The sequence below is a fragment of the Pisolithus orientalis genome (genome assembly GCF_024613125.1).
Source record: "Pisolithus orientalis strain OTSU chromosome Unknown F5J12scaffold_3, whole genome shotgun sequence".
Taxonomy (NCBI): Eukaryota; Fungi; Basidiomycota; class Agaricomycetes; order Boletales; family Pisolithaceae; genus Pisolithus; species Pisolithus orientalis.
The window spans coordinates 1,064,297-1,091,923 of record NW_026260784.1 but is presented as its reverse complement, the minus strand read 5'-3'; the positions used below and the strand labels follow the sequence as shown (position 1 = coordinate 1,091,923).

At 44.1% G+C, this 27,627-nt stretch overlaps 7 protein-coding genes across 7 annotated transcripts; 3 read left to right on the top strand and 4 right to left on the bottom strand.

Annotated features, from left to right (window-relative positions):
* Window positions 1-6,695: 6,695 nt before the first annotated feature.
* F5J12DRAFT_779766 (uncharacterized protein) lies at window positions 6,696-8,418 on the bottom strand (the record flags this gene model as incomplete). Its single annotated transcript, XM_051742418.1, has 6 exons — window positions 6,696-6,794; window positions 6,934-7,016; window positions 7,282-7,332; window positions 7,382-7,456; window positions 7,733-7,982; window positions 8,269-8,418. 6 exons carry the CDS (start codon window positions 8,416-8,418, stop codon window positions 6,696-6,698), a joined length of 708 nt encoding a protein of 235 aa, XP_051604258.1.
* Window positions 8,419-9,073: 655 nt separating this feature from the next.
* On the top strand, window positions 9,074-9,937 carry F5J12DRAFT_779765 (uncharacterized protein; the record flags this gene model as incomplete). Its single annotated transcript, XM_051742417.1, has 4 exons — window positions 9,074-9,112; window positions 9,188-9,330; window positions 9,386-9,656; window positions 9,719-9,937. 4 exons carry the CDS (start codon window positions 9,074-9,076, stop codon window positions 9,935-9,937), a joined length of 672 nt encoding a protein of 223 aa, XP_051604257.1.
* Window positions 9,938-12,429: 2,492 nt separating this feature from the next.
* On the bottom strand, window positions 12,430-13,078 carry F5J12DRAFT_888474 (uncharacterized protein; the record flags this gene model as incomplete). Its single annotated transcript, XM_051747255.1, has 3 exons — window positions 12,430-12,513; window positions 12,567-12,875; window positions 12,932-13,078. The coding sequence occupies 3 exons, from the start codon at window positions 13,076-13,078 to the stop codon at window positions 12,430-12,432; spliced, it is 540 nt and encodes a 179-aa protein (XP_051604256.1).
* A 5,551-nt stretch (window positions 13,079-18,629) lies between these two features.
* F5J12DRAFT_713520 (uncharacterized protein) lies at window positions 18,630-19,157 on the bottom strand (the record flags this gene model as incomplete). Its single annotated transcript, XM_051740838.1, has 1 exon — window positions 18,630-19,157. A coding segment is annotated over one exon (528 nt), but the record flags the coding sequence as incomplete, so codon positions are not given.
* A 3,366-nt stretch (window positions 19,158-22,523) lies between these two features.
* F5J12DRAFT_779761 (uncharacterized protein) lies at window positions 22,524-24,127 on the top strand (the record flags this gene model as incomplete). The annotated part of the gene is made up of 8 exons (XM_051742416.1): window positions 22,524-22,745; window positions 22,854-22,868; window positions 23,000-23,104; window positions 23,381-23,390; window positions 23,425-23,484; window positions 23,648-23,772; window positions 23,864-23,920; window positions 24,092-24,127. The coding sequence occupies 8 exons, from the start codon at window positions 22,524-22,526 to the stop codon at window positions 24,125-24,127; spliced, it is 630 nt and encodes a 209-aa protein (XP_051604254.1).
* Window positions 24,128-24,472: 345 nt separating this feature from the next.
* F5J12DRAFT_779760 (WD40-repeat-containing domain protein) lies at window positions 24,473-26,458 on the bottom strand (the record flags this gene model as incomplete). The annotated part of the gene is made up of 10 exons (XM_051742415.1): window positions 24,473-24,520; window positions 24,925-25,023; window positions 25,064-25,099; window positions 25,178-25,258; window positions 25,321-25,339; window positions 25,663-25,716; window positions 25,857-25,906; window positions 25,959-26,158; window positions 26,214-26,303; window positions 26,404-26,458. 10 exons carry the CDS (start codon window positions 26,456-26,458, stop codon window positions 24,473-24,475), a joined length of 732 nt encoding a protein of 243 aa, XP_051604253.1.
* A 212-nt stretch (window positions 26,459-26,670) lies between these two features.
* F5J12DRAFT_713514 (WD40-repeat-containing domain protein) lies at window positions 26,671-27,197 on the top strand (the record flags this gene model as incomplete). The annotated part of the gene is made up of 2 exons (XM_051740837.1): window positions 26,671-26,940; window positions 26,988-27,197. 2 exons carry the CDS (start codon window positions 26,671-26,673, stop codon window positions 27,195-27,197), a joined length of 480 nt encoding a protein of 159 aa, XP_051604252.1.
* Between the last annotated feature and the right edge of the window lie 430 nt (window positions 27,198-27,627).

The following is a 27,627-nucleotide window of genomic DNA, read 5'->3' as shown; positions in this document are numbered from 1 at the left end:
TCTGAATTACTTCCTTGTGCCAAGATCATCACTTGGAATTTCATAAACAAGTCTATTCAGACCCAAATTGTCTACAACACTGTGGAATTAAATCCTGTGCCCTACATTCAACTTCCTGATTGACTCTACCATTGAATTCTACATCTCCTTCCTACTCAGCACCCCTTGGGTTGAGCCTAGGGATTACCCTACAGCTTTCCCCCTCATTGCATGCTACCCAGAGGTAGTGTCCCACACTGGTACCCACTCATTCACCCTGTGCCTGCCAGACTCAATGCACACAGTACATCCCAGTCTTCCATGTCTCCCAACTCAAGCTGGCCTTCCCTAATACCATTCCAAACCAGACTCAACCACCACCTCCACTGGTCAAGGTCAATGGCAATCTAGAGTTCAAAGTGGCTGAAATCCTCAACTCTAAGGTTGACTGGTGTAGGGAGTCATATACTCCCTGAGGCTGGAACATGAATTGGTCACTAAATTCTGCAAGCCTCTGTGACAGACCTGTTTCAGGATTTTTCCTGCTCATGACCTTGTGTTTTCTCCCAACCCTGTCACCCTTGGAGTTTGTCCTGACCTTCAGCTTCTCAGAATTTTGTATACCCATCTCACTACCCTCACATGTATTCCCCACCCCTTCTAGGGTAACCCTTGACTTCTCCTTCCACACAGAACCCCTTGGGATGATCCTAGGGAATTCTCCCTTCAGCCTTCCTCTAGTCACATGCTTCTCAGAAGACATGTCACACACCAGCATTGCTGGTGTTGGCTACAGTACCTAGTCCAGTGGACCAGCTACAAGGGGACTGATGAAGAAACTACTTGGGTACTTGCTACTGAGCTAGACAATGCTTCTGAACTTGTACAAGAGTTCCACTCCCACTACCCCAGTAAACCCAGCCCATACCAATGAGGACCAGTCTCGACCAGCCTCAGTTTCTTTTCTGTCCCCTGTCAGTATATAGTTTCCCTTTGATTCCTTACTTACCTTGTTTTCCTCTTTTCTTGACTCTCCTACTTAATGTATGACACCAAGACCAGGCACCAGGCACTTGACATTGGCAACAGAACAAAAAACTATGAGTCCCTATGCTAATGTACTACTTGGCCTTGGCCATGGTCTTGTCCTCTCCTTCAGCCTCCTCCACCTTGCCCTTGCCATGGGCTCTCAGCCAGTCAGCCTCCTTAGGTAACTCATCAGAGTTGAGCTTGGACAAGCCTGAGTCTGAAGGGGATATGGCCACCCTGAAGCTGTAGGATTTGTCAAGTATTGACTTGAGGGCATTGGCAATTTGGCCCAAGTTCTTGACAGCAGTCTCATGGAGTTCAAAAAGGCTGGCCAGGTTGTTGGCAATCAGCCCTGCAGCCTTGATCAGTCACTCAAGCTTGTTCTCCAAGCCTGAGTATCTGGCTGTGCTGACCTCTTTCACTCCACTCCCACCAGCCTCAGGTTCATCAAGGTCCAAGACCTCAGTTGGCCTTGTACTTGTCTTCACCCATTTCTGGTTGCTGGGCCCAGCCTCAGCATCCTCTTTGTTGCCTTTCCATTTTTTGCCTTTGTTGACCTTGCCAATGGCCTTGGGACTGGCCTCAGCATCCTTCCCATCCCCAGGCCACTGACACTTCCCCTTCGACTGATTGCATTGCACGCAGGTGATGTGCTTCTTGTTACTGTCCACAAGGAATTTGCAGATGATTTTAGCCTGGGCACAGCGAGTACAGCTAAAAAGTGGGTTAAGAGGAGGGCTCACAAGGATGAAAAGGACACTCACCCAGGGTCCATCACTACTTTCTTCACTTCCCCCCTGGCCTCACTACCCCTGGCCCTGGCCTCACTGTCCTTCCTGGCCTCAGCCTTAGGCACTGTTCAACCTGCAAATGTGAAGTCCAAGTTTTTGACTTCAGCTTCGGTTAAGAGGTTCACATGATGTGAACTATCACATGCATCCACCTGAGGTACACAACCATTGTCACCCAGTTACTGTGATCATTGAATGTCTGGCTCATCTGTGGGATCAACCTGCTCATTGTGCTCACATGGCCTTACAATCAATCCTCTAGACCCATGGAACCCCCTGCCTCCCCCCAGGACTCACAAGAAAGCTGCAGTATGGACAACAGAGGAGGAAGGTGTGTTACTGGATTTCTTGGCCTCTCATCTTTCACAGGCCAGTGATGGGAACTTTAAGAAGGCTACATGGAATGCCACAGCAGCCCACATGGCTCATAATTATCCACCAGGTCCAGATAATGGTGATAAGACAGCTGAATCATGTGAGCAGAAGTTCAAGGCAGTAAGTCATCATATCATTCTTTTTTTTTTGCCTTGCTAACAATTATCCAGCTTAAAAAATCCTACTATGCCATCACCAATCTTAAATCAGTGGCCTCTAGCTTTGCTTATGATGATGAGCATGGTGTGATGGTCTCACTGGACAATGCTAATCTTTGGGATTGGTATGTAAAGGTAATGTAGTTTTTTTCTTGTCAGATCATCCACTAACATCTAGTCAGGTGCACAAAGACTGCAAAGCTGTTTTGCAATTCCAGGTTCCCCCACTTCACCAGTGTAGAGCTCCTTCTCCCCTCACATGGCCAAGGTTGGTTTATCTACCAGCCACATGCCACTACCATGCCTTCTACAACCACAACCTCTGCCTTTGATACTCCTGCCTCTACTGCACCCCCTGCTGCTTTGACTATTCCTACCCCCCTCCCTCCCTCTCCCTCCTCAACATGATGCATGCTCTCAACACTCACCATTGCAAGGACACACAGTCCATGGATCCAAACTTCATCCCCCCTTCCACACCATCAAGTTTTTTGTTGCATGTGTCAGCTGGGTTGCTGTTGTCATCAGCTATCACCAGCATCAGTCGCAGAAAAAGGAAATCTGAGTCCATTGTGATGTCTGAAGGTGGATAGAAGTGCTCTTGGCCCCCATCAGCCAAAGCATGTGCTGAAGAAGATTGCAGTTCATTCATCACCACCATCACCTCCAGGCTCAATAACTTCACAGACACAATTGCTGCCCCATTGCCCCCACCACCCATTACCAATCCCCTCATCAACACTGCCATGGACTACATCAACAACATGCCACAGCTCTCAACAGACAATTGGATCAACATCAGTGACTACTTCCTCAGCATGTCTCTGGATGAAGTGAATATTTTCCTCAAGCATCAGGAGCCAGTGAAGCAGATTTGGGTGCAGTGTTGGCTGATGAAGTACTGGGATGGGCAGAGATAGGTGTTTGTTTTGTTTTGTTTTTTTTCTACAATATACAAATGTACCCCCCCCCCTGCATATCTTTTCAAGTCCCCCCCCTTTATACAAATATGTACATAATAAAATGTACATGACTATGACTCGCTTCCTTTTGACAATGGAAGTTATTTTTCTACATGAGTGTGAAACAATTGTAAGAACATATATTTGTACACCATGAAATCTGAATGTTCAGGCTCAGAGAAGGCCCCTAATTGTAAGCTGGTGCTGATAGTCAATCCACATCTCCTCTGCAATGTTGTCACACCTATTATCAGCCCTTCTCCTCTCTGCAGCATCTGCTGGTCCATCACCAAGGCTTCCAATACCATCACCCTCTCCTATGTCCATGGCAAGTTCAGGGTCAAAGAACTCTTCTGGATCATAGCACCATATGAAATTGTGGAGGGCACAAAGAGCAGCAGGTACTTGAGTTTGGGTGTGGATGCTATATTCAGGGGGAATTTGAAGAATCCTCCATCTGCATTTTATAACACCAAATATCTGTTCAATGGCATTTCTAAGTCCAGCATGGTGAAGATTGAATAACTCCTCTCAGTTTTGAGGTCTATAAAATAGAAGTTACAGGTACACTGAGCAGGATGGAATAGCAACTTACCTTAATCCAGCCTGATGCCATTCTTTCAGATGGTAATGAACACCCTGATATGGAACCAGAAGTGCATCACAGGTCCCAAACCCTGCATCTGCAAGAAGGTACTTCCCAGGTGGCATGTGCAAGTCATTCCTGTGTGCATCATGCCACATGGTCACATCTGCAGTTGACCCATCAAAGCCAGTGAGGGCATATGTGAAGAAGAAGTCAAAATCACAGATGAAGAGACAGTTTTGAGATAGGTAGCCCTTCTGGTTCCTCATGTAAGGCTGGTCCTCAGCAGCAGTGAATGCTTGAATATGAGTGCCATCAACTGCACCAATACAATCCTGGAAAATTGGAAGCATGGGTCACTAGTAATCATAGTTGATATGGGAGTGTTGTTGGTGGGGAATTGCACTTGGGACACATAGAATTGTCCCCCAGAAAAGAAAGCCAACATTGCTTTGAAATATCCAAAAAATTGTGAGAAAAATATCAGACAGTCCAATGAACTCCCTACCTAGTGATGGTCCCTGGTGAGTGTTGGAACCTCTCAGCAACATGCTGGGATGACAACCCAGTAACACAGGTGTAGAGGAATATCCCAAGTTGTTCCTCCACAGAAATTCCATTGCAAGAAGGCACAAAACCATGATGGGTGAGCACCTGCATCAGGTGATCAAAAACCCCATGGCTGATGCCAAGGCAAGTCCATATCCTGCCTGGATGACCATTCAGGAGCTCTAGCATCCACCCCTCACTAGTCAGGATTGAGGTATGGTAGGGGATTGGTTCTGAGTCAGAATGAAAAAGGAGGTCATAAAGGCATAGCACCTGGATCATCACTGCTACTACAAGTGCAGCAAGACAGCAATGACAATGGTACTGGAGCTGCTGTGCTTCAAGATCCATAGCAGAGTTGTTTGATCTGTTATCACAATGTTATCTATTGAACTACAAGTTGTGTTGTTGTCTTATATAATCATCACATGACTACATTACTGAAGCAGAAGCCTGAAACTTGGACTTCGCATTCACACAGGTGTGCACAGCTTATATAATCATCATGTGACTACATTGCTGAAGTTGAAGTTGAAAACTTCAACTTTGACTTTGGAGGGTGAATGGCACCTTACATTTTCTCTCAACCTCCTTTTCCTCCTTGGCCCTGCACCTCCTCTCCTCCTTGCATGCCCTCTCCTCTTTGGCCTCACACTCTGCCCTCTCAGCCTCAGCCTTCTCCCTCTCTGCTCTTTTGGCCTCAAGCCAAGCCTGCTCCTCCCACTGGGCTTGTTCAGCCACCTTTTGTCTCTTCCTCTCCCTTGCCTTCACCCTCATCACCTCCTCTTCATCATTGGTGTTGTACCTGATGTCATTGTCAGGGACTTGGGCCCAGTCAATGACAACTCAACCTTCATTGTTGTTATCAGTTGTGGCAATCAGTCTTGAGTTGGACATGATGGATGAAGTACAAAGGAAAGACACAAAGGGCTTAGCAAGCCACAGGTATCAATCTTTTTCAAACTCAGCCAAATTTCAGACTCAGCCTACTTCTTCTGCAGGGGTCTCATGGGTTCAACCCCTCAGAGGGGGATACTGTCATAGTCATGTCTCAACCCTGGCCAGACTCAGCCTCACACTCACTCAGTCCAGCCTTGGCCTTGCCAATTTCTTATCTCCAGATGGCCTAGTGCAATGAGCACTGCTTTGCAGTGCATGTCACTTTGGTTAATCTCTGCCCAGTCTTGTCCCCAGTTTGCCCTGTCCTGGTCTCCATTACCTTAGTCATACATTACTAATACTTGTCTTACCAATTGTCTTAGCAATCCTTGCAAGACTGGCATTACTGGTCTCCATACTATAGCTACTCCTAGTATATAAATTCTTAGATACTTGGCCTGTACTCCCTCAGTCTGAAATCAACTAAGTTTATCCTGTTAATTCTACCTTGGCCTTGGACTCAGACTGAGACCCACACAAGGGAATAGTGCTGTAACCTCAGTCAATAAGTCCAACCAGTCCACCCCTCTGTACCTTTGCCTTTCCTCCTGACTCCAACCCCTCAGCCTCATGCCCACTTCAGTCTCCAGTCTGGCCTTGAGCTGGACAACCCAAACTTGACAGCACTGCAGAAGAAACAGCTGCTAGCACAGCTTGACTTTACCTAACACTGTATGTTGGACTGCCAGACTGTACCTATGGTCCCAAAGCATCATGCTGAAGTGTCTAATACAACCAATGGTCATCAAGCAAGTACTGCTTTTCCCTGTTTTCATGGTTGCCACCATGTTGATACTTTTCCATTACTTTCTGTACTTGGTGAGTGGAACTAGAATTAAACATGGAACATTGGTATTGACCTTTCATCCAGCCAGGGACCTCCATCACATCTTATGAACCACTACTCTCACTTCTTGACATCATGAAGCAACTGCAAATCAGAAATTTGAAATTGGGGGTAGGTGCTGCAGTCTGTCAAATGGCTTTGCACATTGTAGAATACATATATTGGATGCTGCAGGACCAAGAACAGCAACCTCTGGCTACTCAGGATACTATAATACACCTTTGAAGCTTGTATTTTGATTCTTGCAATGACTTTGTTCTATGATTGTTGCTGATTGCAAGACATTGCTCTGCTTTGGCATTCTTTTTTTGTCATTGAGTGATATGTATACTATGTATCTGAGATTGATATTGGTGTTCAGGTAAGTATTAGAATGACAAGTGAGTGTGCCTACAGAATAAATGTACATAGATGGGAGTAGCCCAAGTACCAGCAAATGTATTTGTTCATAATCACACATTGCATAGCATAGTGCAAAAACTAGTTTTCAACATCACCAACACTACTTTCATCTTCAAGACTTTCAACCATTGTGACCCACTCAGGAATGTCAGCATCTCCCACATTTGCTTGCCCATGCTATAATTTGATGATGCATGGCATCCAGATCTGAATATCTGCCATTGGCACATTGCTGTAGCAGAGCCCTGGTAGCTAGTGAGTCCACATGGATGCACACAGCTCTGCTATCATATTAACAAAAACATGAAATCCACACATTAGCATTGATGAAATCTGCACCAGAGAGGGCAAAAGTAGGAGGGACCCACCACTGCACTCCAGACATGCAGTGTGTGCATCCTGGTACAGTGTTCACAGCAACAACACAGGCAGTTGTGCACCTAAGTGGATATTGGAAATCCTGTCGAAATGACAGAAGAACTGTTTCCAAGTGTTGGGTGTGATTTGCCCCTCCACACTCTATGGAAGTGACACATGGAGTCCCTGCATACTCCTGAGTGACTGAATAACCTTCATGTTTGTGACAATTTCTGAAAAGTGGTCTCCTGGAAGTTGATGCACCCAATTCCTGAAAACCACTTCCACAACAAGCTTTGATGCTCACCTGTGACCCAGCTGTACAGCAAGGCAGCCACAGTTGTGGACAATACCAAGACTACAGTATGACAAGCAAGGTGCAGTCAGCTGAATACCAGTCAACTCACTGATGCAACCAGGACTCAATTCCAGCACAGCATTTGTGATGACCACAAGATTGATGAGAGAAGGCATGTGTATAACTGCCAAGAAGACAGTACAGGCATTGATGGATGTCTGAATGTGCAGGGAAGACAGGTTGTGCAGTGTCACTGGGGTTATCCCATGGTCACTGGTTGTCATGACAATCACATCTTGAAGCTGAAGGTGTTGTAAGAGGGCAAAAGACTGGAGAACAAGGCATAGCTGTGAGAGAATCATGGCAAGAGTGACATCATGGATGTTCAACATACAGAGGGGTGTTGAAAAATGAGACTGGGAAGCTATCCCATTGTGGATGGCATCCCAGCTAAACACACATCTTTCTAAGAACAACAATTTGAGATGAGGCATTGAAGTCTTGAGTAGCCTATCAGGAACATTCAATAGATGCTCCTGAATTGGACAAGAAATGTTGTGGATCGACAGGAGGTGAAGCAAGGGAGCACTGTCATCTGTGTTAATGGACTCAAGAATTTCCTCAATTTCCCCACTGTGTCCCTCAAGGTTGAGGATAGCACATCTGGAGAAGTGATTGCCAGTGACAAGACTGGCATTCAGTGTAATGTTCTGACCATAGTCTTCAGTGAAATCATGCTGATTCATGTAAATCCACAGTGGTACCTCCTTGGTTTGCATTAAGACTTCACAGGACCATTTTCAAGGATCTGTGAAATTGAGGGCATTGCACCAAAGCAGTGGATCCTCTAGGATGATGGCCTGCCATTTCCAACAGACTTGGCTCAGGACCATTGGGAAAGTGCTACTCTAATTCCATGGTGTGCTTGAAGATCAAGAGAAGAACATCTTGTGGGAGACATGTGGCAATCACAAATGTGTTGCATTGATGGCTCACTTGGAGCAATGCAAGCCTCAGGAACATATGGATATAGTCCAGTTTAACTGGGTTCACTGACAAGATCACTTCCAGGAATGCATCTGGCAGTGTCATGAGTTGCTCTTCATGCAGTTGAATATTGTCAACAGAATTAGTCATCATGGACATGTCTAATCAATGATGAGATTCCAGTCACAATGGCTTTTTATCACTTACAGTGAACAGAGTTAGGATAAGGAGGAGCAAATGGCTGATGGATCAAGAGGTGAGGTCAAGTAGAAGAGTTCCTGAATGCCTTTCATGGTTGGAGGACAAAGGAGCAGACTTGCCCATTTTGTTGCTTGATTTCTTCAGTCAGAGAAGGCAATGGTGTGTGAGGTGAGACTCACCCAACCAGCACAATACCCCCAGAGTACTGTCAGTCAGTTCAGCTTCATGATAGGTGGTAGTCCATCTTTCCCTGACACCCAAATTCAGGGGCTACACTGAAGATAGTGAGCACTTCACTTGACTGGTGTGACTAAGCACCTTTGTCAGTGTTACATTTGTGCTTTGTTCATCCAGATTCTATAAGGCTTCACAGTGTCATGAATGAACTGAAAATCCTTCCTTTTTGTTTCTTATTCCCCTCTAATCATCCAAACTCTCATGGGAGTTGACCAAGATTGTCATGGCATTAAGATGAACACCTACTGACCATACCAATATGTGGAGAGAGACATAGGTATCCTTGACTCATGCATAAGCCAATACCTGAATTTCTGTGTCCCAGATAATACCCATTCACCACCAATCATTTCCATTACATCAACCTTTACTTGCCATGCACACCCTGTGTACAAGAGAGGACTTGGATTTTGATGTGAGTGACATACAGTAATTACTATACACCTTGCTCTTCCCTCAACTTTGACAGGTGATTCTCATCCACCACCAGGTATTTCTATTTCCAGACAATGCAACCAATGACAATGAAGGTACCCCTCATCCTGCAACTATCAAGTCCTATAGGACCAGAGTACCAGGAGGTCCTAGTTCTGAGAGTGAAATGATCCAAAATGTCAAAGGCACTGTAGAAAGGTATGTGATCATGTGATCATGGGGCTTGTCTGAAACTAATTAAACTTTCCTCAAGTACTCTGAGGCACAGCATTATGGTGCCAGAGCACCAGGAACACAAAATTCACAACCTAAATGTCATCATTAGTTGTTTTATCTCATCAGGCAATGCTCCCCTCAAGTGCCCTCCTGTGCATTCCCAAGCAGTCCATGGAGACCTTTACATTCACCACTATGAGAATCAGGTCCAGATTGTAGAAATATCTGTAGGCTACCTCAGTAGTGAACAAACTACTGAGGGAATACTAGTAGAAAATACTACAAGTATATACCCTTTTTGTGCTTATGTAAGCACACTAGCATCGCACCTAAGTACCAACAAACAGTGGCACTTTATGTTCCAACACAGATATGGTTAAGAGACAGTGACCAATGGCTACCAGATATTAAGGACAGATGTCACCACCCAACATTACCAGAGTACCATCTGTATGTGGCTAAGGGCATGGAGCCTACTTGGGTTACCAGGAAGACAAGATCAACATACAAAGAAAGGCTAAAGAATCACATTCAGCAGCAAGAGGATGGTAAATATATGCATGAGTTGCTGTTCAAGCACCTTTTCTAACCCATGCACACTCTAGTGCCCAATAATCATGAAGGGGCAGTTGCAATGAGCCTTTAGTCAGGTCTGGAGATGGTTGAGGTAGTAGCAACCAGTAGTGTGGGGTGTGTGCATAGGGCAGAAATTATTTATAAGATATCCAATGATAATAACCAAGTGTTCTTGCTTTGGTGGATAATTTAGTGTGATTCATGATGATTCTTGCTTGTATCCAAGTTGATGATAAGCCACAAATCAGATGTGGGCATGACTATGAGATGAGGATGACCCATGCACCTATCCCCCCAGAACTCACAAATGCTGCTGCAATTATTGGTTTCAGACATACCAACATGCTGCAAATTTCTACCAATCTTGCCATCCTTTCACAAAGCATATGCTTCAGAATGGGCAATGACAAAATAAGCCCAATCGCTTGGGATTGTGACTTGCCAAAAACCAACACTGTTTGGCACATCACAACAGTACTCCCATTTGAGCACAACAGTCATCATGGAAGCTTGTGAGACTTAGTTATGATGGCATTGTTTCCACTAGCCAAGGACATGACATGAGGGAGATATGGATTTCACTTTGCAACAGTTTATATATGTAGTGATGCATTGATTGTGCTAGTTAAGGATTTAAGGATTGGATGCTATGTGAATGATGGAAGCATGAGCATGTTGCAATGAGGAGTGTGTAATACAACCATTACATACCACATGAGGGGAACTGCCAAACCCCCAGGTCCACTTCCAGCCAGCCCCCATCTTTCAGGCTCAACAAGTAAGGTATTGGGTTGTTATCCAACTTTGATTGTCACTGGCCACATAGAATTATCTGGTGCCTTACATGAGCCACTCACACACCTGAATTTGTGACTGTCAGTGGAGGTGCCAGGAATTGCCATGTGTTTTGATAAGACCTGCATGCACCACACCAGGGCTATTGTAAGGGCAAGGGGTGATTGCATGGTTGGACATCTTGGTGAGACCAATTGTGATCATTAATGCAGGTAAGGTATCAGCATCATGCTGGGAAGCTTCCCCCAGGGCTTCTGACATGGCTATCTGCACAGGATAACCTTCAATGAAGGTGTATTCAGTTATGCCAAGAATAGATTTTGATGTAATCACCATCTGGAGCTGAATAGTATTGAAAGCTATTGTTGCAAAGGAGTAATGACTGAGAGGGTCATTGTTGGTTGGACACAATGGATTGCTTACCAAATCACTGGAGTTAGGAAATCTACAAAGCTGACATCCTGTCTTACAATGCCCCAGCAAGAAAATACAAAGAACACACCATGCATGATATTGTTAAATGGCAGCAGTAAAGTGTAGAGGCACTAACAAGTGTAAGTCAGATTGAGTAGAGAAGCAAATAACTCCTCACCTCTGATGGAAGTGAGGCACAAAGCTAGCCTTTGGTAGTTGTCTTGGAAGAGTCATCAGAGTGGCTGATAAGAGCTGATCATTACATTCTATCAAAACAATTGTCAAGGTAGCAGAATTCACCATTGGGAAGGAAGGTGGGGTGTGAGGGTGCTGGTGACCATCTCAACTGACCCACTGGCCAGAGGTCGAGATAGAATGAGTGGGCAAATGTTCAATTCCATGGGTATTGATCATGATCCAACTTCTGCTGAGCTGGAAATGCTGTTATTGTCTCTTGAAAGAGCAGAAGAGTGATACCTTAGAATGCTTGTGCCCAATGGGTTGAAGTAGGTGATGGGAGAATCGTGGTGATTGTCCTAGGATTGGCCACAAAATCATATCGCCTCTATAGGGCAGGTTTGCAGACTGGTTTTACTGTCTTGCTATGCAACTACTCTCCTAATGATTGATATTACAAGAGTAGTAAATATTTCAGATACCTAAGTTGAATGAAATATGTTGAGTAAGGTATGGTGATAAGGGTGCCACCTGTCATGTACTGAAATTACCACCAGCTACCCCAGGTGTTGCTGAAGGTCCTCCAGTGTTAGCTGGGGACAAGGTTAGCTAATGCCCAATTCTACATCAACCACTTGCCATACCTGTGGGCTCATTCTCACCAGTATCAAAGTCATACTCCTTTTCTTGCACCCTGAGCAGTTTCCTTGAGCATGGATGCAGTGAGGACAGCCAAGTGGCATCATAGCAATTCACAGGAAGCCTGGGAGGAAGTGGTGGCAGCATCATTGAATTTGTCTGAATGTGGGCAGTTTTGGAGTTGTGTACCTGCTCTCTTACACTTTCCAATTGCAATGGAAAGGAACTCCACTATTGCTAAATCTGCTTCCCACATGAGCAGAGCAAGTTTTTGGCTGTGCCAGCAAGGATAGACACACAGGGAATTTATTGTCCTTCTTGCTTCATCCTCAGACTTGTCAGAGCTTATACCCTGAGTCCCAATGTGCTTGACTAACAGCAAATGCTTCTGCAGGCTAGTATGTTCTGCCATGGCATCAAGGCACAACTTTAACAACTCAAATTGACTAAGGTGAGAGAGAAGCATTGATAACATAGTGCCTACTCACCTGAACTTTCCATGCAGTATGGGAAGACTTCTGCAATCTCACCTTCATGTCCTCCCTGGCCTTCACCAGATTTTTGCTTGGGGCAATGATGAAGTCATTGTAACATGATCTGATGTAAGAAAAATGCACCTTACAAGCCCCATAGATGATGTCAAAATTACAATACTGTTCAGGGATGGTCTGCAAAGAGTACCAACCATGGTTATTGATCTTATCCAGGAAATCCTCAGCAAAGACAGTAAAGGCTTTGTGATTATATGGTGTGTCCTTCATGCAAGCACAGTCTAGAATAAAATTGGTTGGGGTTACCCTGAGGCAACCAGGTGTGTCCAGTTCATTTGCTTCCACCTCCTCCTTGGTAAGTGAACATTTGATAGTGTTCAGGTACCTGTGGTCAGTAATCTTGAGCAAGCAGAGGGCATGGAGCCAAATGCAGGTCTTGGAAGTAACACTGTCAACAATAGATAAAGGGTGGAGATGCTGTTCACACATACCATGAAGTATTTGTGCTCTTCTATATCACTTTGCATGAGTGCTTCAGATGCTAGGTCTGAAGGAATGAAGTTTTGGGGCTTCTTTGGATGCCTAGTCTGTTTCAAAGGAAATTCATCTACACTTTGCATCTCAACATCTGTAGCCATGTTTGCATCAACTCATGAAGCTTTCAGTTCCTCCTGGATGTCAGAGATTCCTTCCATGATCTTCATATTGGATAAAGCTTGTGACTGCTCAAATGAGGCAAGCATAGAGTTCAACAACTTGGAGAAATAAGGCAATAAGTGTGCAAGGTTTTCACTGCCAGACTGTGAATCAGCAGTGGTGGGACCATGAGCATTGCCAGGAATGGACTGGACTGAAGGTCCTGGCTGAAATGCAGCAGTGAACTGTGGAGGAGGGGTGGCAAGAGCATCTGGTGCCAACTGTCAAGGTTGAGATGGGGTGGAAGTCGAAGGCCACTGGGGTAGATTGAAGTTTGGTGCATGGAACTCAGTCTGAGGTAGGCTCCAATAACTCTGATGTCCATCTGGGGTAGCAACCCCTTCACCCTGAATGGTAGAGGGAACCTTTGATTCTATTTCAGGGATATCACTAAATTCCTGGAGGTGCATACCTGACTAGTAGATGGGGTTTCTCAACCATAGGAATCAAGTAAGAGCTGAAGACACCCTGGTAGTATGCAGGGAGCACCACTACAAGAAGAAGAAAGCATACTTGTATTGACATCTGGCTAAGAGAGTGACTGGATGCCTGAGGAGTTGAGCATTCATCATGCCCAACAACACTGTTGTCAGAGGAAAGTGGTGGTCCTTGGATCACCAGTGTCAGGTCTCATGAGGATACAGGAGTTCAAAAATGGTCCAATACTGGAATTTCTTCTCATGACTGTGCTTGTGAGGAGGATGTTTGGGCAGAGAATGATACTGCATTGACATTGTTACAAGGCTGAATCTCTTGGTCAATTTCCATTATTACATTGTTGTCAGACAGAGCTCTGAACCTGTGGATCACCAAACATCACATGGTTGAGAGTATTGAGAAGGATTGCTTGTGACATTGCTGATGCTTGTTCAGTGTTGTGAGTGGTCTGTGCCACCTGTGGAGCATTAGAATTACTGGGTGTCCTAGACAACTTGGGACCATGATGACCTTGCTCCTAATCATTTCCAGAGTGCTGTTTATTGCCAATTGTCATGAAGGGAACATGACAGTATCCACCAATTCTGTGCCATTTTTTATAGCTACTCCTGAGCAGAGCAATTCAGTGACCATTTGACAAAGCTTAGATCTAGGATAGATCAAGAGAACAAAGGTCAGGTTTACCTTGAGTAGGATTGCTACTGCCATCACCAAGTCATGTGAACTGCACACCAGGACTAGGATCTGGTACTGACAGCAGGTTGCCATTGTGCTTGAAAAGTATCAGCATTGCAAATCAGCAATTCCTTGGTAGTATGACTTTCTTATGATTGTTGGAGAAATCAGAGTAGAAGCCTGACACTCCACATTTCCTTTGGTCATGAATACATGTGACATATTCCCATGTGTTCACTGCCTTTCCTCAAAAGACAAAGACTTCATGCTGCACCCATCATGACAAGCATCAGAAAAAAGAAAAGAAGACACATCAACTCATCACAATGACAGGCCCATGGGTAAGTCCTTTGTCCTTACATGATAATTGATTGTGACACCTGATTATACCAAAGAGCAAAAAAGTCTACAGGTCACATATAGCCTGTGAAACATCAACACATAACAACCCAGGAAGTGGTGCATACCCCATACATAGAATACAGCAATGCTGGTGTGTGCTAGGTATCATCAATTTTGCCCACCTTATGATTCTATACTGATACAGTATCCTTTACAGATGCTGGCTTCAAACTCCTGCATCTCAAGTGATGATCTCGGAGGTCCTTAGACTAGAACTACATTTCTTACTGGGGCTTTCTTGGGTGTGATCAGTGGGTGTATGGTTGGTACAGTCCATGACAGAACAAACATTGGAGAAATTTCCAAATCATCACATTTATGTCTTGTCAACTAAGCCATCAACCCTCAATCTTATCACAGCATGTGGGGCACAAGAATGCCTTGCACCATGTCCTTTATTGCTAATATTTAAAGGTCCACCTGTCTTAAGGTTTTGTTTGCCAATGTCTCTCCTCTCCCCAGCAAGCAGGATGCTCCAACAAGTTACATTCAAGATTATGCTGCAAAATGAGAATGGCAATACTACTGCAGTAAGTTAGGTTCTTGTTCACCTACCTTTTTTGAAGCTAATAGCACATAGGACTCACCCATTAGGTGGGCAGTTGCATCTCTCATGTTCTTTGTCTCTCAACTGATTTTGATGCTCAGCCATGCCAGAGGAGTGATAAAGGATGTGGTACAAGGCATTCTTGTGCCCCATGTGCTGTGATAAGATTGAAGGTTGATAGCTTAGCTGACAAGACATAAACATGATGATTCAGAAATTCCTCTGACATTTGTTCTGTCATGTTTGGGCCCTTGACCATTCATCATGCTCAACAACACTGTCATCAGAGGAAAGTGGTGGTCTTTGGATGACCAGTGTTGGTTCTCATGAGGATACAGGAGTTTGAAAATGTTCCAATACTGGAATTTCTTCTTGTGACTGTACTTGTGAGGAGGATGTTCAGGAAGAGAAAGATACTGTATTGATATTGTTATGAGACTGAATCTCTCAGTCAATTTCCATTATTACATCATTGTCAGACAGAACTCCAAACCTGTGGATCACCAAACATTATGCCATTGAGAGTATCAAGAAGGGTTATTTGTGACATCACTGCTGTTCATTCAGCATTGTGAGTGGTCTGTGCCACCTGTGGAGCAGTAGAACTACTTTCAGCAACCATCCAACAAAGCTTAGATCTAGGATAGATCAAGAGGACAAAGGTCAGGTTTACCTTAAGTAAAATTGCTACTGCCATTGCCAATTCATGTGAGTTGCACACCAAGACTGGGATCTGGTACTGACAGCAGGTTGCCATTGTCCTCAAAAAGTATTGTGGGGTCAGACTACTAGAGAGAAGCAAATCAGCTACTGAGCTGATTGCACTGCAGGCACACTGAAGAAAAGCCCCAAGCATGAGTTGGAAAATAGCCTTGTAAATATGTGACCACAGTGGACAGAGAACAAGGCATCCTGAATACAATGCAGATGCACCACATTTGTGAAAGGAATTTCAGATCTAGTGACCTGTTTAGTGCCATGTACTGCAGGAAAATGCATGATGCATTAGGCCTACCTTAGACCAGAAAAGATACACTTGAAATATAGAAATGAAGTGATGAATCAGATGAGCCATATCTTGAGAGGAACTTCATCAATCCAAGATGAGCAGGAGCACTTATTATGTGCTTGAAACATGAAGTACTTGTCCTGTGGCAGGGAAAAGGGCCTGCCACTGCAGCTTCAATGGCTCATCACAACTGCTATTTGAGAAATTTGTTGAGTCTCAGGGAATCCCCTTAACTACAGCCTGAATCTCTCATACTTTTTGTTAGAAAGAGCCACCAAGTCATTGACCTATTGTCATATTCTCTCTACACTTTAGATTTCTTAAATCACCACTCAATTTTTACATCTGTAGCAAATTCCCAGCTCAATTTAGAAGCAGTTCCCCAGGGCATTTGCCTGCTGTGTGGTGCCCTTCTTTGATATGGACATTGTTGTAGCCTGATCTTACATCCATTTTAGTAAAGATAGATGCTCCCTTAAGTTTGTTGATAAGATCCAAGATTAGGGGAAGGGGGTATGCATCCTTCACAGTATTCTTGTTCAGATATCAGTAATCTTGGCATGGACAGAGGCAGCCATCTTTCTCTCTGACAAAGAAGAATGGAGTGGCTTGGGAGGATTTCAAGGGTGTATCTTCCCTTCTCTAGAGGTTTTCTTCAATAAATTTCTCTGCAGACTCCCTTTCAGAGGGGGAGAGCAGGTATGCTTTAGCCACCTTGGGGGCAAAGTCCTCAACAAGGGTTATGGCATGATCATAGGGTTGAGATGGAGGTAGTACTCCATTGGAAGGTTTCTCAAAGACTGAAGCAAATGTTTGGTAGTCCTCAGGGAGGACTGCCTTCAGTTTCTTCTTTGCTTCTTCTTGAGCCAACTCAGTGGTGGTAGTGTTGATGACTTTTCAAGTGCTTTCTGATGCATAAAGGGAGATGGGAATTTGCATAGTATGATCTGGGGTAGAAGATACTAGTACAGGAGCAACAGAAATGGAGCTGTCCTTGCTGGGAACATCCAGTGTCAATGCAGAGTTCCCTTCTAAAAATCCTTTCCTAGGGCCCTAGCAATATTTACTAAGGTGATGGAGGGTCCAGCAACTTTCTCTTCATTGTCACTTTTTTCTTCTTCCACAATCTTTCTGATCTTCTTGACCTTCTTCTGGGGGGTCTTCCCTTTGTTTCCTCATTTTACCTTATGTTTGCCCCATGTTCTCTCCATTGGACTCATTTTCCTTTTTGTGGCCATCTTCTCTCTGATCCAATGCCCCTCTATTTCCACCACTAGCATTAACCCCTCATAACATGCTTAGGACATGTGTCATCATTGTTCAACCAATGGCATAGTTGACTCATTACATGCAGATGCCTCATGGTCCATCTCCCTTGTAGTATTAGACTGCTGTCTCAAGTCCTGGAACCCCAGACTTGAACTGCTCAATCATTGCAGTGTTCCTCAGAACTTCACCCTCAGTGTCCCTAATCCAGACCACTCTTATTGGCATTTCCAAATCCTTTGTTGTTTACAAAGGTTACTGTAGCTGTTGCTCAGTAGAAACCACAGTCTGCAACTGAGCTCACCTTACACTTCGACTTCAGTCTCAGCATAAAAAAAGCTCAAGTCTTCACAGCCTATTGGCCAAAGGTCACTGTTCAGTGAACCACCACAAACCCCTGAAATGACTGACATTGGGTGCCATTGTGACCCACATGAGAAGAATTGTCATCTGATGAGGAACAGGAGAGCACTGTCACAGACACCTCCAATGAACCCAAACAACTGGATAGAGGCTTTACCCTGGTATCCTCTTGAACCTCTTCAACAAGTCCCTTGCTTTGCTTGGTACTCCCATCCCACCAGTACCTGTCCCCACCACACTTCCTACACTCCTGCCCCCACCCCAGAATATGTTGTCTGGTTCATCATCAAAGGCAATAACTGGCACTACTGCAATCAAAGCCACTGAATTGAAGATTGGTACTCCATCCAATTTTGACAGTGACAAAAAGAACACCATGAGCTGGCTATTTTCAGTCCAGACCTACAGTGGCTCAAAAAACTGACCACTTGTTTGGACATTTTTCACTAAAGTCAATAATCCCCCATACCCCCTAACCTAGGCCCTAACCTCTAAGTGTATGAAACAAAGCCCTTACCCTTGGCTCTCTATTGGTGCAGGGGTCAAGGGTTTTGGATAAGGTTTGATCAAGTGGCAGCCATTTCAAAATGATGACTCATGCAGTCAGTTTTTTGACTTTATATCAATCTAAATATCTAGTACTTGGTATGACCTCCTTTGGCCTTAATAACTGCTTCAATCCTTCTAGGCATGTATTGCATTGTTTTGACTGAACCTTAGTGTGGTGGAAAGCTTAGAGACACCCCTTTCCAATGGTGTAGGTATCATGATTATCTGTGCAGAATAGCCTGAGCTACATCAGCAGCAAGTCACACCTCACAAACATTGCAATGCTTTTGTCCCTCACTGTATACTGATGGCCTGAGATAAGAACTATAAAATTAACAAGTGCCATCACTGCATCACTTACCCAGTCAATTAATGCTTGCACATATGCTGTCTTGCCAATGGTTTGATCACTTTTGGTCAGCTGAACCAAAGGATTGTTACTAATGGTGGGGATTGGAGGTGTAATGTTGTTGGCATTTGTGAGCACAACAGTGTAGCCTCTCCTCAGGCAAGTCAGTGCCATTATTGAACCAATCTTGATGGCATTAATACCAGCATTCAGCTGTCTTTGTTGTTCCTCAGGCATGTGGAGTTGTGTATGAGGATTTTTGGTGGGCTTGGAATCAGTGCTAAGGCCCAGAACATTGTGGCAATGATGTTGGAGATCACTGATGAAGAAATTATGCATACAATCCACAACTACAAACCAGGTTGGGTTCCAGTATGGCAGGCAAAGTAATTCTGTCCACCTGATGCCAAATGTAGTGTATATTTACTGTCAGATGCCCTCTGTGGCTGCATTCTTCCACAATGTGGCAATTGCAACATGCTCCTGCCAGGTATGATGCCTCCATGACAAAACATCAACATTGGCAGTGTTCTAGCCATCCTGTAGGCAGAACACACAATACTTGCCTGGGTGTGAGCCAAGACCAGCAAATCCTGCAGTCTTGCATGCTGCCAACATATCACAGACAAGTGGTACAACTGCACAGCACACAAGCCACCCCAGTGGGTGGAGGGCTGTGTGAGTTAGTTGTAGGCCAGGTGACCAGCCCTTAAGCAAATCATCAACAAGAGGGGAGAGAACATGGTTGATTTGATCATGGGAAGGTTCTTTGGGGCCAGGGATGATGCCAGTGAGGTAAACATTTTCAATGGAGTAATGCAAGCGGACTGGGAGGTTGTTGCAAATCATGTAGATGATGCCAAATGAAACATGTTTGCCACTTTGTTTGTTTCCAAAGGGGTTGAACCAGTTGATGAATAAACTGAACCCCAGTCATGCCTTGTTGTGCAAGTTGTGGGAACCAAAGAAAGGGCAGTTATTGGGACCTTTGAACTCTCAAAACATGCTACCATCCCAGATGTCAAATAGTACATCTGGCCAGTGTATGGAAGGGGCATGGTGCAAACTTTTCATGGTATCCACTCTCGAGGGAAAGCAAGCAATCCATGATGGCAATGACTGATACTAAAATTGATGGAAGGGATCAAAATGTCCATTTTCTCCTGGGCAGGAGAAGAGCTGGGCCCCATATGGGTGACTAGTGGGCATTGCATGGTGACTGCACTTTAGTGGTACATCCACATATTCATTGTTCCACTGCTTGGGGAACAGACCATAGAGACTGAAGCACACTGAGCAACAAATATACTGATGTAATTCTGGATCCACACAAAGGACATTCATGGCTGTTCAAATATCAGTAGGCCATGCAGAACCAAGGCTTTGTATTTGCTCTTGTTCCCTATTCTGCCCACCTGATGAGTTGAAGGCATTGGCAACCACCCTACCCAGTGCTGAGATAACTATGGCATGGAATACAGCAAGGAGAAAGTTCAAATGCTGTCTTGATAACCCAGAAAGTAGGTGTAAAGTACTTGCTGCAAGAATGCTTAATAACAGAGGAACTGTGACATTGGCCAAAAAATTGAAAACAGAATATAGGTGATCTAATTTGAAACAATGATCAGCATACATCCCAGTCTATAGGAACATGTACATACTTGATTTGACAATAACTGGAAATTCAAGTGCTCCCATATTGTGGATTTTCCTGCCTCTTTGGTGGAGCCATTCATACCCCACCATTCAGTTGAGATAAACCTGGTGCTCACAGATTTCAGCCATAAGTCTCTCCTTTTCCACCTGCACATCTGCATCCTCATTGCTCAGGACAGCCTTCACAAGATCCAATAGCTTCCCCACTAGCTGCTGATGAATGACAAAATGCCATGAAGCAGACACATCAATTCCAGGTGGGGCATCATCCTCATGATCTCCAGGAGGTACTGGAAGGAATATGAGACTTCCTGAGTTGGTAGTAGATAGGGTAGATATGGCAGAATTAAAGAGAGTGTGATAGTGACCCAGGGATTCCAATGGAGCTAGAGCATGGTCTGAACCTCATGCTAGGCAGCAGTAGGAACATCACATTTACTTACTGTGTGTGTAACCAGGAGAAGGTACTACCTGCAGCAAGAGCCTAGACACAGGCATAGAAACTGCTGAAGCATCCCATGACAGAACAGAGACTGAGGTGTGCATCGATCCACCCAATGAAACTGTAGTAAAACTCCAGCTTGCCATGATCCTTATTAGTTACAACAAGACTCACCTGGTTGGCTTACTGCCACTTGCAGATTCCCAGCCTCACTGTGGAGAATCCAAGATGATACAATGGAGTCATCAGTCCCCATCCTGAAGCTGGAATTGGCCACAAGCATGTCTAGTTGCATCTAGCCTGTCTGTCTGGCCACTTTCCATATCTTATCATCTCATCAGTGTTGATGGACAGTTGACACCAGGAGTAGACAGCCAGGCTTGGGCACCTGTGTCATTGCATTTGGGTCTAGGGACTTGACACATTGGTAGACTTCACATGTGCAGCATTGTTTAACTGCAGGTGCCATTAAGCTGGGTGGAGTTGCAGCTTATGTATGTAGAGATCTTGCTTTGCAATTTACAAGTTAGCTTATGAAGTCATTGATGGTTCAGTATGCACAGGTCAGACTCATCCACTGTGATCATGTTGATTATGTATTATTGGTTTCCAAATCACAACCACCAACTGCAAAATTACAAAAACTATAGAGGGATGTAATGTCATGAAGACCAAGAATTAGTACAAAGCAAAACAAAGCAACAGGACTGATGACAACATGATGCATCCATTACTCTACAACCAGATTCTCCATGTGGTTCATTACTTCTGTGGTTGGACTGATGATATGGTTGGTGAAATGCCAATGCAACAGTAGTGAACAAGTGAACACATACCTAGGGCATGGCATCCCAGCCAGCACCTGCCTGGGGACCCTCCACTGCAAGAAGGCATCAAGCAATGTTGCGTCATCAAAAGCATATTTGCAGGGGTGAACACAGTACTTGTGGCAGTTCACAGTGTACTTGAAGCACCAAAACATCACACTGCTGCTCTAAAGTGTCTCAGTCAATTTGACCTAACAGCAGGTACAATAAACATACATTGTCATCCCATCCAAGGGGAAGAGCACCTTGTGCATGCTCAACTTGGTTTTGGCAGAGAACAGCCAAGGTTGACAAAAGGTGACTTGATTAGAAACCATGCTATTGGGAGCCATAAGTAATGAGCACTGTCAGATAGAATTTAGATTCCCATGATAATCCCCCATGTGCTGCAGAGCTAAGACAACAATGGATGCAGGGGCTGGCAGGGAGATGGGAACAGCAGTAGAGGCCCACAACATGGTGACAAATGCATGCTCAGTTGCATAGAGAATATTTACACTGAGTATGCTCAAATGAGACACATTTCATAAGTTGAACTTTCTTATACACTCACCCACTTGAGTTCAAAATGAGACCAGCAGTAGGAGCAGAGTTGGAGTCCATTTGAGATAGAGAGTGAGTTAGAGCAAGGCTTGTCACAGGAAATTGTTGGGAGTGAAACTGCTGTGGGTGGGCCTTTAATATGTGAGATGCACCACATTTCTTCACCAGTCAAGAGACAAAGGATGTGGCGCATGGCATCCTAGGGCATTCTGTCCAACTACCATTTGTGCTTCATGCCCAACATGCTGGTGATAGGATCACTTTGGGGTGATATGGACATAAAGGTGACAATTTGGAAAATTTTCTGACCTTTGTTCTGTCATGGACTACCAACCATACTACCTGCCAATCACCCTCAGGAAAACTTTTGGGAAAGAGTGTAGCCCCAGTCCAAGCCACTCTGAGATCACTGCTCACAAGATATTTGACTTCAAGTCTGAGGACATGACTCAGAGCCCAGTGTCAGTGGAGAAAACAGAGTGCAACTGGGATCTTAATCCCCCCCCCCCCCCACAGCTCACTCTCAAGGCTGAACAGCAGCAGGTATGCATTGTGGGAAGTGCTGGTGTGGGGGAATGACACTTATGACTCTGTCCAGGCACATGAAAGAGATCCTACCACATCTCTGAAAATCTAACCTTTGTCCCCTAGAAAGGGCTGCATCTTGTGTGTGAGAAGTATCTGGATATGAATCATCTGTACCATGTTCAAAGACTGGAATCACTCACAGCCTTCTTTGAGGTCATGTGTGAAATGCACAGTGCATTATGTGCCGTCTTTCTTCCATGATATTTTAGGCTTGGAAGCAATTTCCCATCCTTAATCACTATCAAGACTTGTGGCCAGCAAGAGGTTTTGCCAAGATGTACCTCAAAAACAAAGTTGGTACTGACAAAGCTAAGGTGAGGATGAGAAACAGGGTGACTGATAATGACTGATATGGTGATATATGGTGAGTGCCATCTCAGAAGTAACAATATGTATTTCAAGTGATCAGCCAGGTACAGTGAAGTGCTGCACACTTGGAGGTGCTGGACATCATTATGAAAGTAGCAAGATCTAGGTAGATCTAGAGGACAAAGGGTAAATGAAATGTGATGATATCTTATCCTGATGCCTAGCTGATTGGCCAATTTCTATGACAATTGTAGAAAGCAGCACTATGATGGAATTGACAGTTTGGGTTAAGTTTGTCATCATAGCATGCTTGCTCTGCTCATAGCCACTACCTCCAATCTTTTCTTTGTGTGCAAGTGGGATGTTAATGATGACAGGAGCATGGGTAAGCCTTTGTTGCCCAGAAGCATGAGTATTTGACCAACTTCACTAGGTTCAGTAACCAGATTTGTCTGGAATTCTTTTTCACAAGCACTCTTCTCTGATGGGCCCTTCTTGCTGCCAGACCCTTCTGAGATGCTCTCCATGCATGCTCACTCACTCCCCAGTGGGTTGTAATCCTGCCAACTCGCTTCCTTCATGTCACACTTCTTCAACAACAACAGAAGAATTACTAGCTAAAATCATGAAGGCCATGGATGTCTTGGAGAAAGATATGATGCAACAGTGCACTGTGAGTCATTTATTGGATACCAGAACATCCACCTGATGAGTTGTATCATCAGGAATTCAAGCAACTGAAACAATGAGTATGACATGCCAAGAAAGCTCAAGCACTTGCTGAAGATAGGCATGCCAATCTCCAGGGCAACATCAGTGAAGTATGTTCAGTGTCTTTTATTACATCTTGCACTCATTGTATGTTCTAGTTGGCAATGTCCCAGGCCAGTATAATCAAATGTGTTGTCTGCCAACATTGCATGGAACAACCCTTCACATGAGTCCATCAGCATGCCTTACTGACTCTGTGTTGACCTCTACCTGTAGTATAGTTGAATGTGGACACTCTTTTTGTTACTGGTGCTTGATGACATGGTTCCACACCCTGCTGGAGAAGCAAATTTCACTGGTGACCTTCGATTCCCACTCACCTAAAATCAGCTCTGTTCACTGCTGACAAGATCAAACAACTAGTCAAGGAAGGACACATTTATAGGCCCTGTTATTCCTGCCCACTTTGTCACAGGGCTGTTCACAATAAACCTGTCAAGGTCTTCCTTGCTTCAGACCTGATCAGGGTAATTGGTGTTCTTGTTCCTCAGAGTTTTCCTGAGATCCCCCCTCTCCCTGCTGACAAAGACCTTTGGGCAGGTGCATTCTAAAAAATAGGCAATTAGGTTTTATTTTGTTTACAGACAGCAGTACAACTTAGTTCATAGATGTTTCCTTTGCAACTGCATGTCTATTCTGTAACTTGTGATCTACACAGTGAAAGCATCATAGATGAGTGACAGACAACCTGAGTGGAGCTGACACCAAAGCCACAGGTAAGGTCACAGTCAAGTTGCACATATATTGTGGATAGATCAGCTCTTGCACACTACTTTACAAGATGGTGAGAGGCAATGGTTATGAAGACATCTACTACCACCAATGTATTTTAGAGCCCATCATGAAAATAAGTTGATGGTCTACTGTACATCTGAAATGAGATAAGCCCTATGAATACTGCAAACATGAGTAAGGTGATGATGAGGTACCAGGAGGCAAGCAGGGCTGGCACATTGTACATTTGTGAATCTTGTTTGGCACAGTCAGGTTGGGTCGACTAGGTCTCAAGGCAATGAAAACTTGCTTCATCACAGCAATATGGTTAAGCACTTACACTGACCTCAGTGGACCATAACCATAGGAGTGGCTGCTCTTCACTACCATCCAAGGAGCCACTGGCAATGTAATGCTTTGTGAACTGCAGTGCATGATACTTAAAAGCCATCAGTCTAATCAGTGGACTATTAGTATACCTTGACCTTCATTGACAACTTGTACAACATGAAGATCTGTAGTCAACAGGGTCAGTTCAATGGCTTGGGGGCATGGTTAGTATACATACCCTCACTGTGATGGAGTGCCTGTACCTGTTGCCCAGTAGAAATATCCCAGATTACCACTTGACCATTGTCACTGCCTGTGATGGCAGTCTTTCCATCTAGATCAAACTGTATGTGACATATACAATTTTGCCTGATTTTCACCCAGAAATGGCAGAAATGCAACAGACTAATTGTTCAGCTTGTCCACTAGTCAGTAGGCATCAAATCCATCAACAAGATTCCAAACAAGCAGTGTCTTGGTGGCATCATGGTATGCCATGCTCCCTCTGAATAGTAACAGAGTTTAAAAGGCATGAAACATGATGGTGAAACAGCAAACAACATGCATGCATGTTCTAATTTTTTGATGCCAAAGCTGGTTCCATGGCACAACATTCCAGGCAATACTGTAATATCATTGAGTGAGTGATGGGTAAGGTGAGGTGAAGTAAACTACATCTCATGAGAGTCCAAGAAGGTGATCAATAAAGTATGCCCTCAATTCAAAAAGTGAGCTGAAATTGGCAGACCAAGCAGTCTGGATTGAGACAGTGGAGGGTACACTTGGAGCAGGCGCATCATCACTGAGATATTGTCAGGAAAATTTAATTACAGGCACCACAGAAGTAACTTATGACAGTTTGCCTTTGATAATTGGTACATTGCAATCCTCCCAAGCATTGCAACTGCCAATACACTATGTGTTTCATCAAGTGTAACACACTCAATTGCAGAGTCAAAAACAGTTTTCATATGTGCCCACTCAAACAATGCCTAACTGAAATAAACATAACATAATTAACAATCAAAGTATATGAGACTCTACCAATGTCATATTGAAATGCCATGCAACCACTGTACCATTTGCACCAGCAGAAAGGAGGTAGCACACTTTGGTGGTAGGTTCAGCATGGGGAGGGCCCCCTGCAAACCACTTGATAGCCACAACAGGACCCTGCTTTGGCTTCATGGACTGGAGGAGACTGCCATCATGTAGTGCCCAAACAAGGACATGGCCATCATCACCTACACCACACATTGGAGTGAATGTCACTGCTTTTCAGGTTATGACAGTACTTACTTCCACTAGCCAGGTAACTTCCATCTTCTGTAAAGGACAGGCAGTTGATTGGACCCTTGTGCCCTGTAGATGTCCACTGTAGACCATATTCTACCATAGTTGCAATCAAGGACCTTTGTCAAGAAATTGTGGATGCTCTACAATTTGATTATTAGGTGATTCCAATGACAACATTTTTTGTGGAACTCACTGCCAAGGTTTACTAGCAGAGAATGATTGTCTTGAGAGCCTAAATGTAGATACATGGTAGTGGTGCCAAAAGGTTGATAAAGGTTGTCATTTGTATGATTTCACAGTTGCAAAAACCTTGCATGATTTTCATGGTATGTGAAGCATTTTATTATAATTAGAAAGAAATCACTGAATTTTCCTTTTTCAGGTCCCTGGAACTATTCAAAATTCAATTAGTTTTGCATGCAATGTGATTTATGCTGGCCATCTACTTGCATTCTCAAAGATGAAACCCATTGCACCATTTGTTCTGGAACTTACACTGGAGGACCACACAGATACCATAACTGCACTTATGTTCTCTCCAACTGGGAATGAACTTGCTAGTGGAAGTGATAATGGCAGCATTATTATATATGAGCCACTTGTCAGATCATTGAAATACTGCACTGTCTTCCAAGGTGGAATCCTCAGCCTTGCATGGGATCTGCAACACCTGGCTTGCCTCTTTGTGGGTTGTAATGATGGCACACTGGCCATCATTGATGATTTCAAGGTATGTTATTTGTATATGCTGTCAATGCCAACTCACAAGAATGATAGAACCAAGACCCACCTAGTTCTGTTCTCACTGGCATCAAATCACCTATCTTCTCCCTCTCCATTGACAAGTACAGTGGTGACATTGTGATCACAGTTGGATCTGAAATTCACATTGCAAAAGAAATTTCCCCTAGTACTTGCTGCCTTTCCCTACTTAATTGCTTTGATTGCTTACAGGCAGCAATTGTTAGGGAACTATGTCACAATTAAGATTTTCCCCCTGCCATCAGAATTAGTGAATACAATGGAGGCTAACAAAAGGGTGTGAGGTCAAGCAATTATGTTTAGGGAAAAGGGGAGTGAGCTTGTTGTTGCCTATCTCAACCATGGAGTATGTCGCAAATTTCTTGGGCACGTGATAAGAACCTTATAATACATGTTAAGGGTGGCTGTTCACACTTCCGTTATAAGCCATGCCAATGCCACCCATGTGTCATTGAAAGATTGCCAAAAATGGGTATTTGTACATAATATTTTACACATTTGCACTATATCTTAGATAAAATATCACATATTTGCTATAATCTAGCCAAACCTGACCATTATAATGGCAAGTGGTCCATTACATGCTGCTTACAATGGGGGCATGTGACAATGGACCAAATAGATTTGCGACATAGTGTATGTGTTTAGTAGGCTT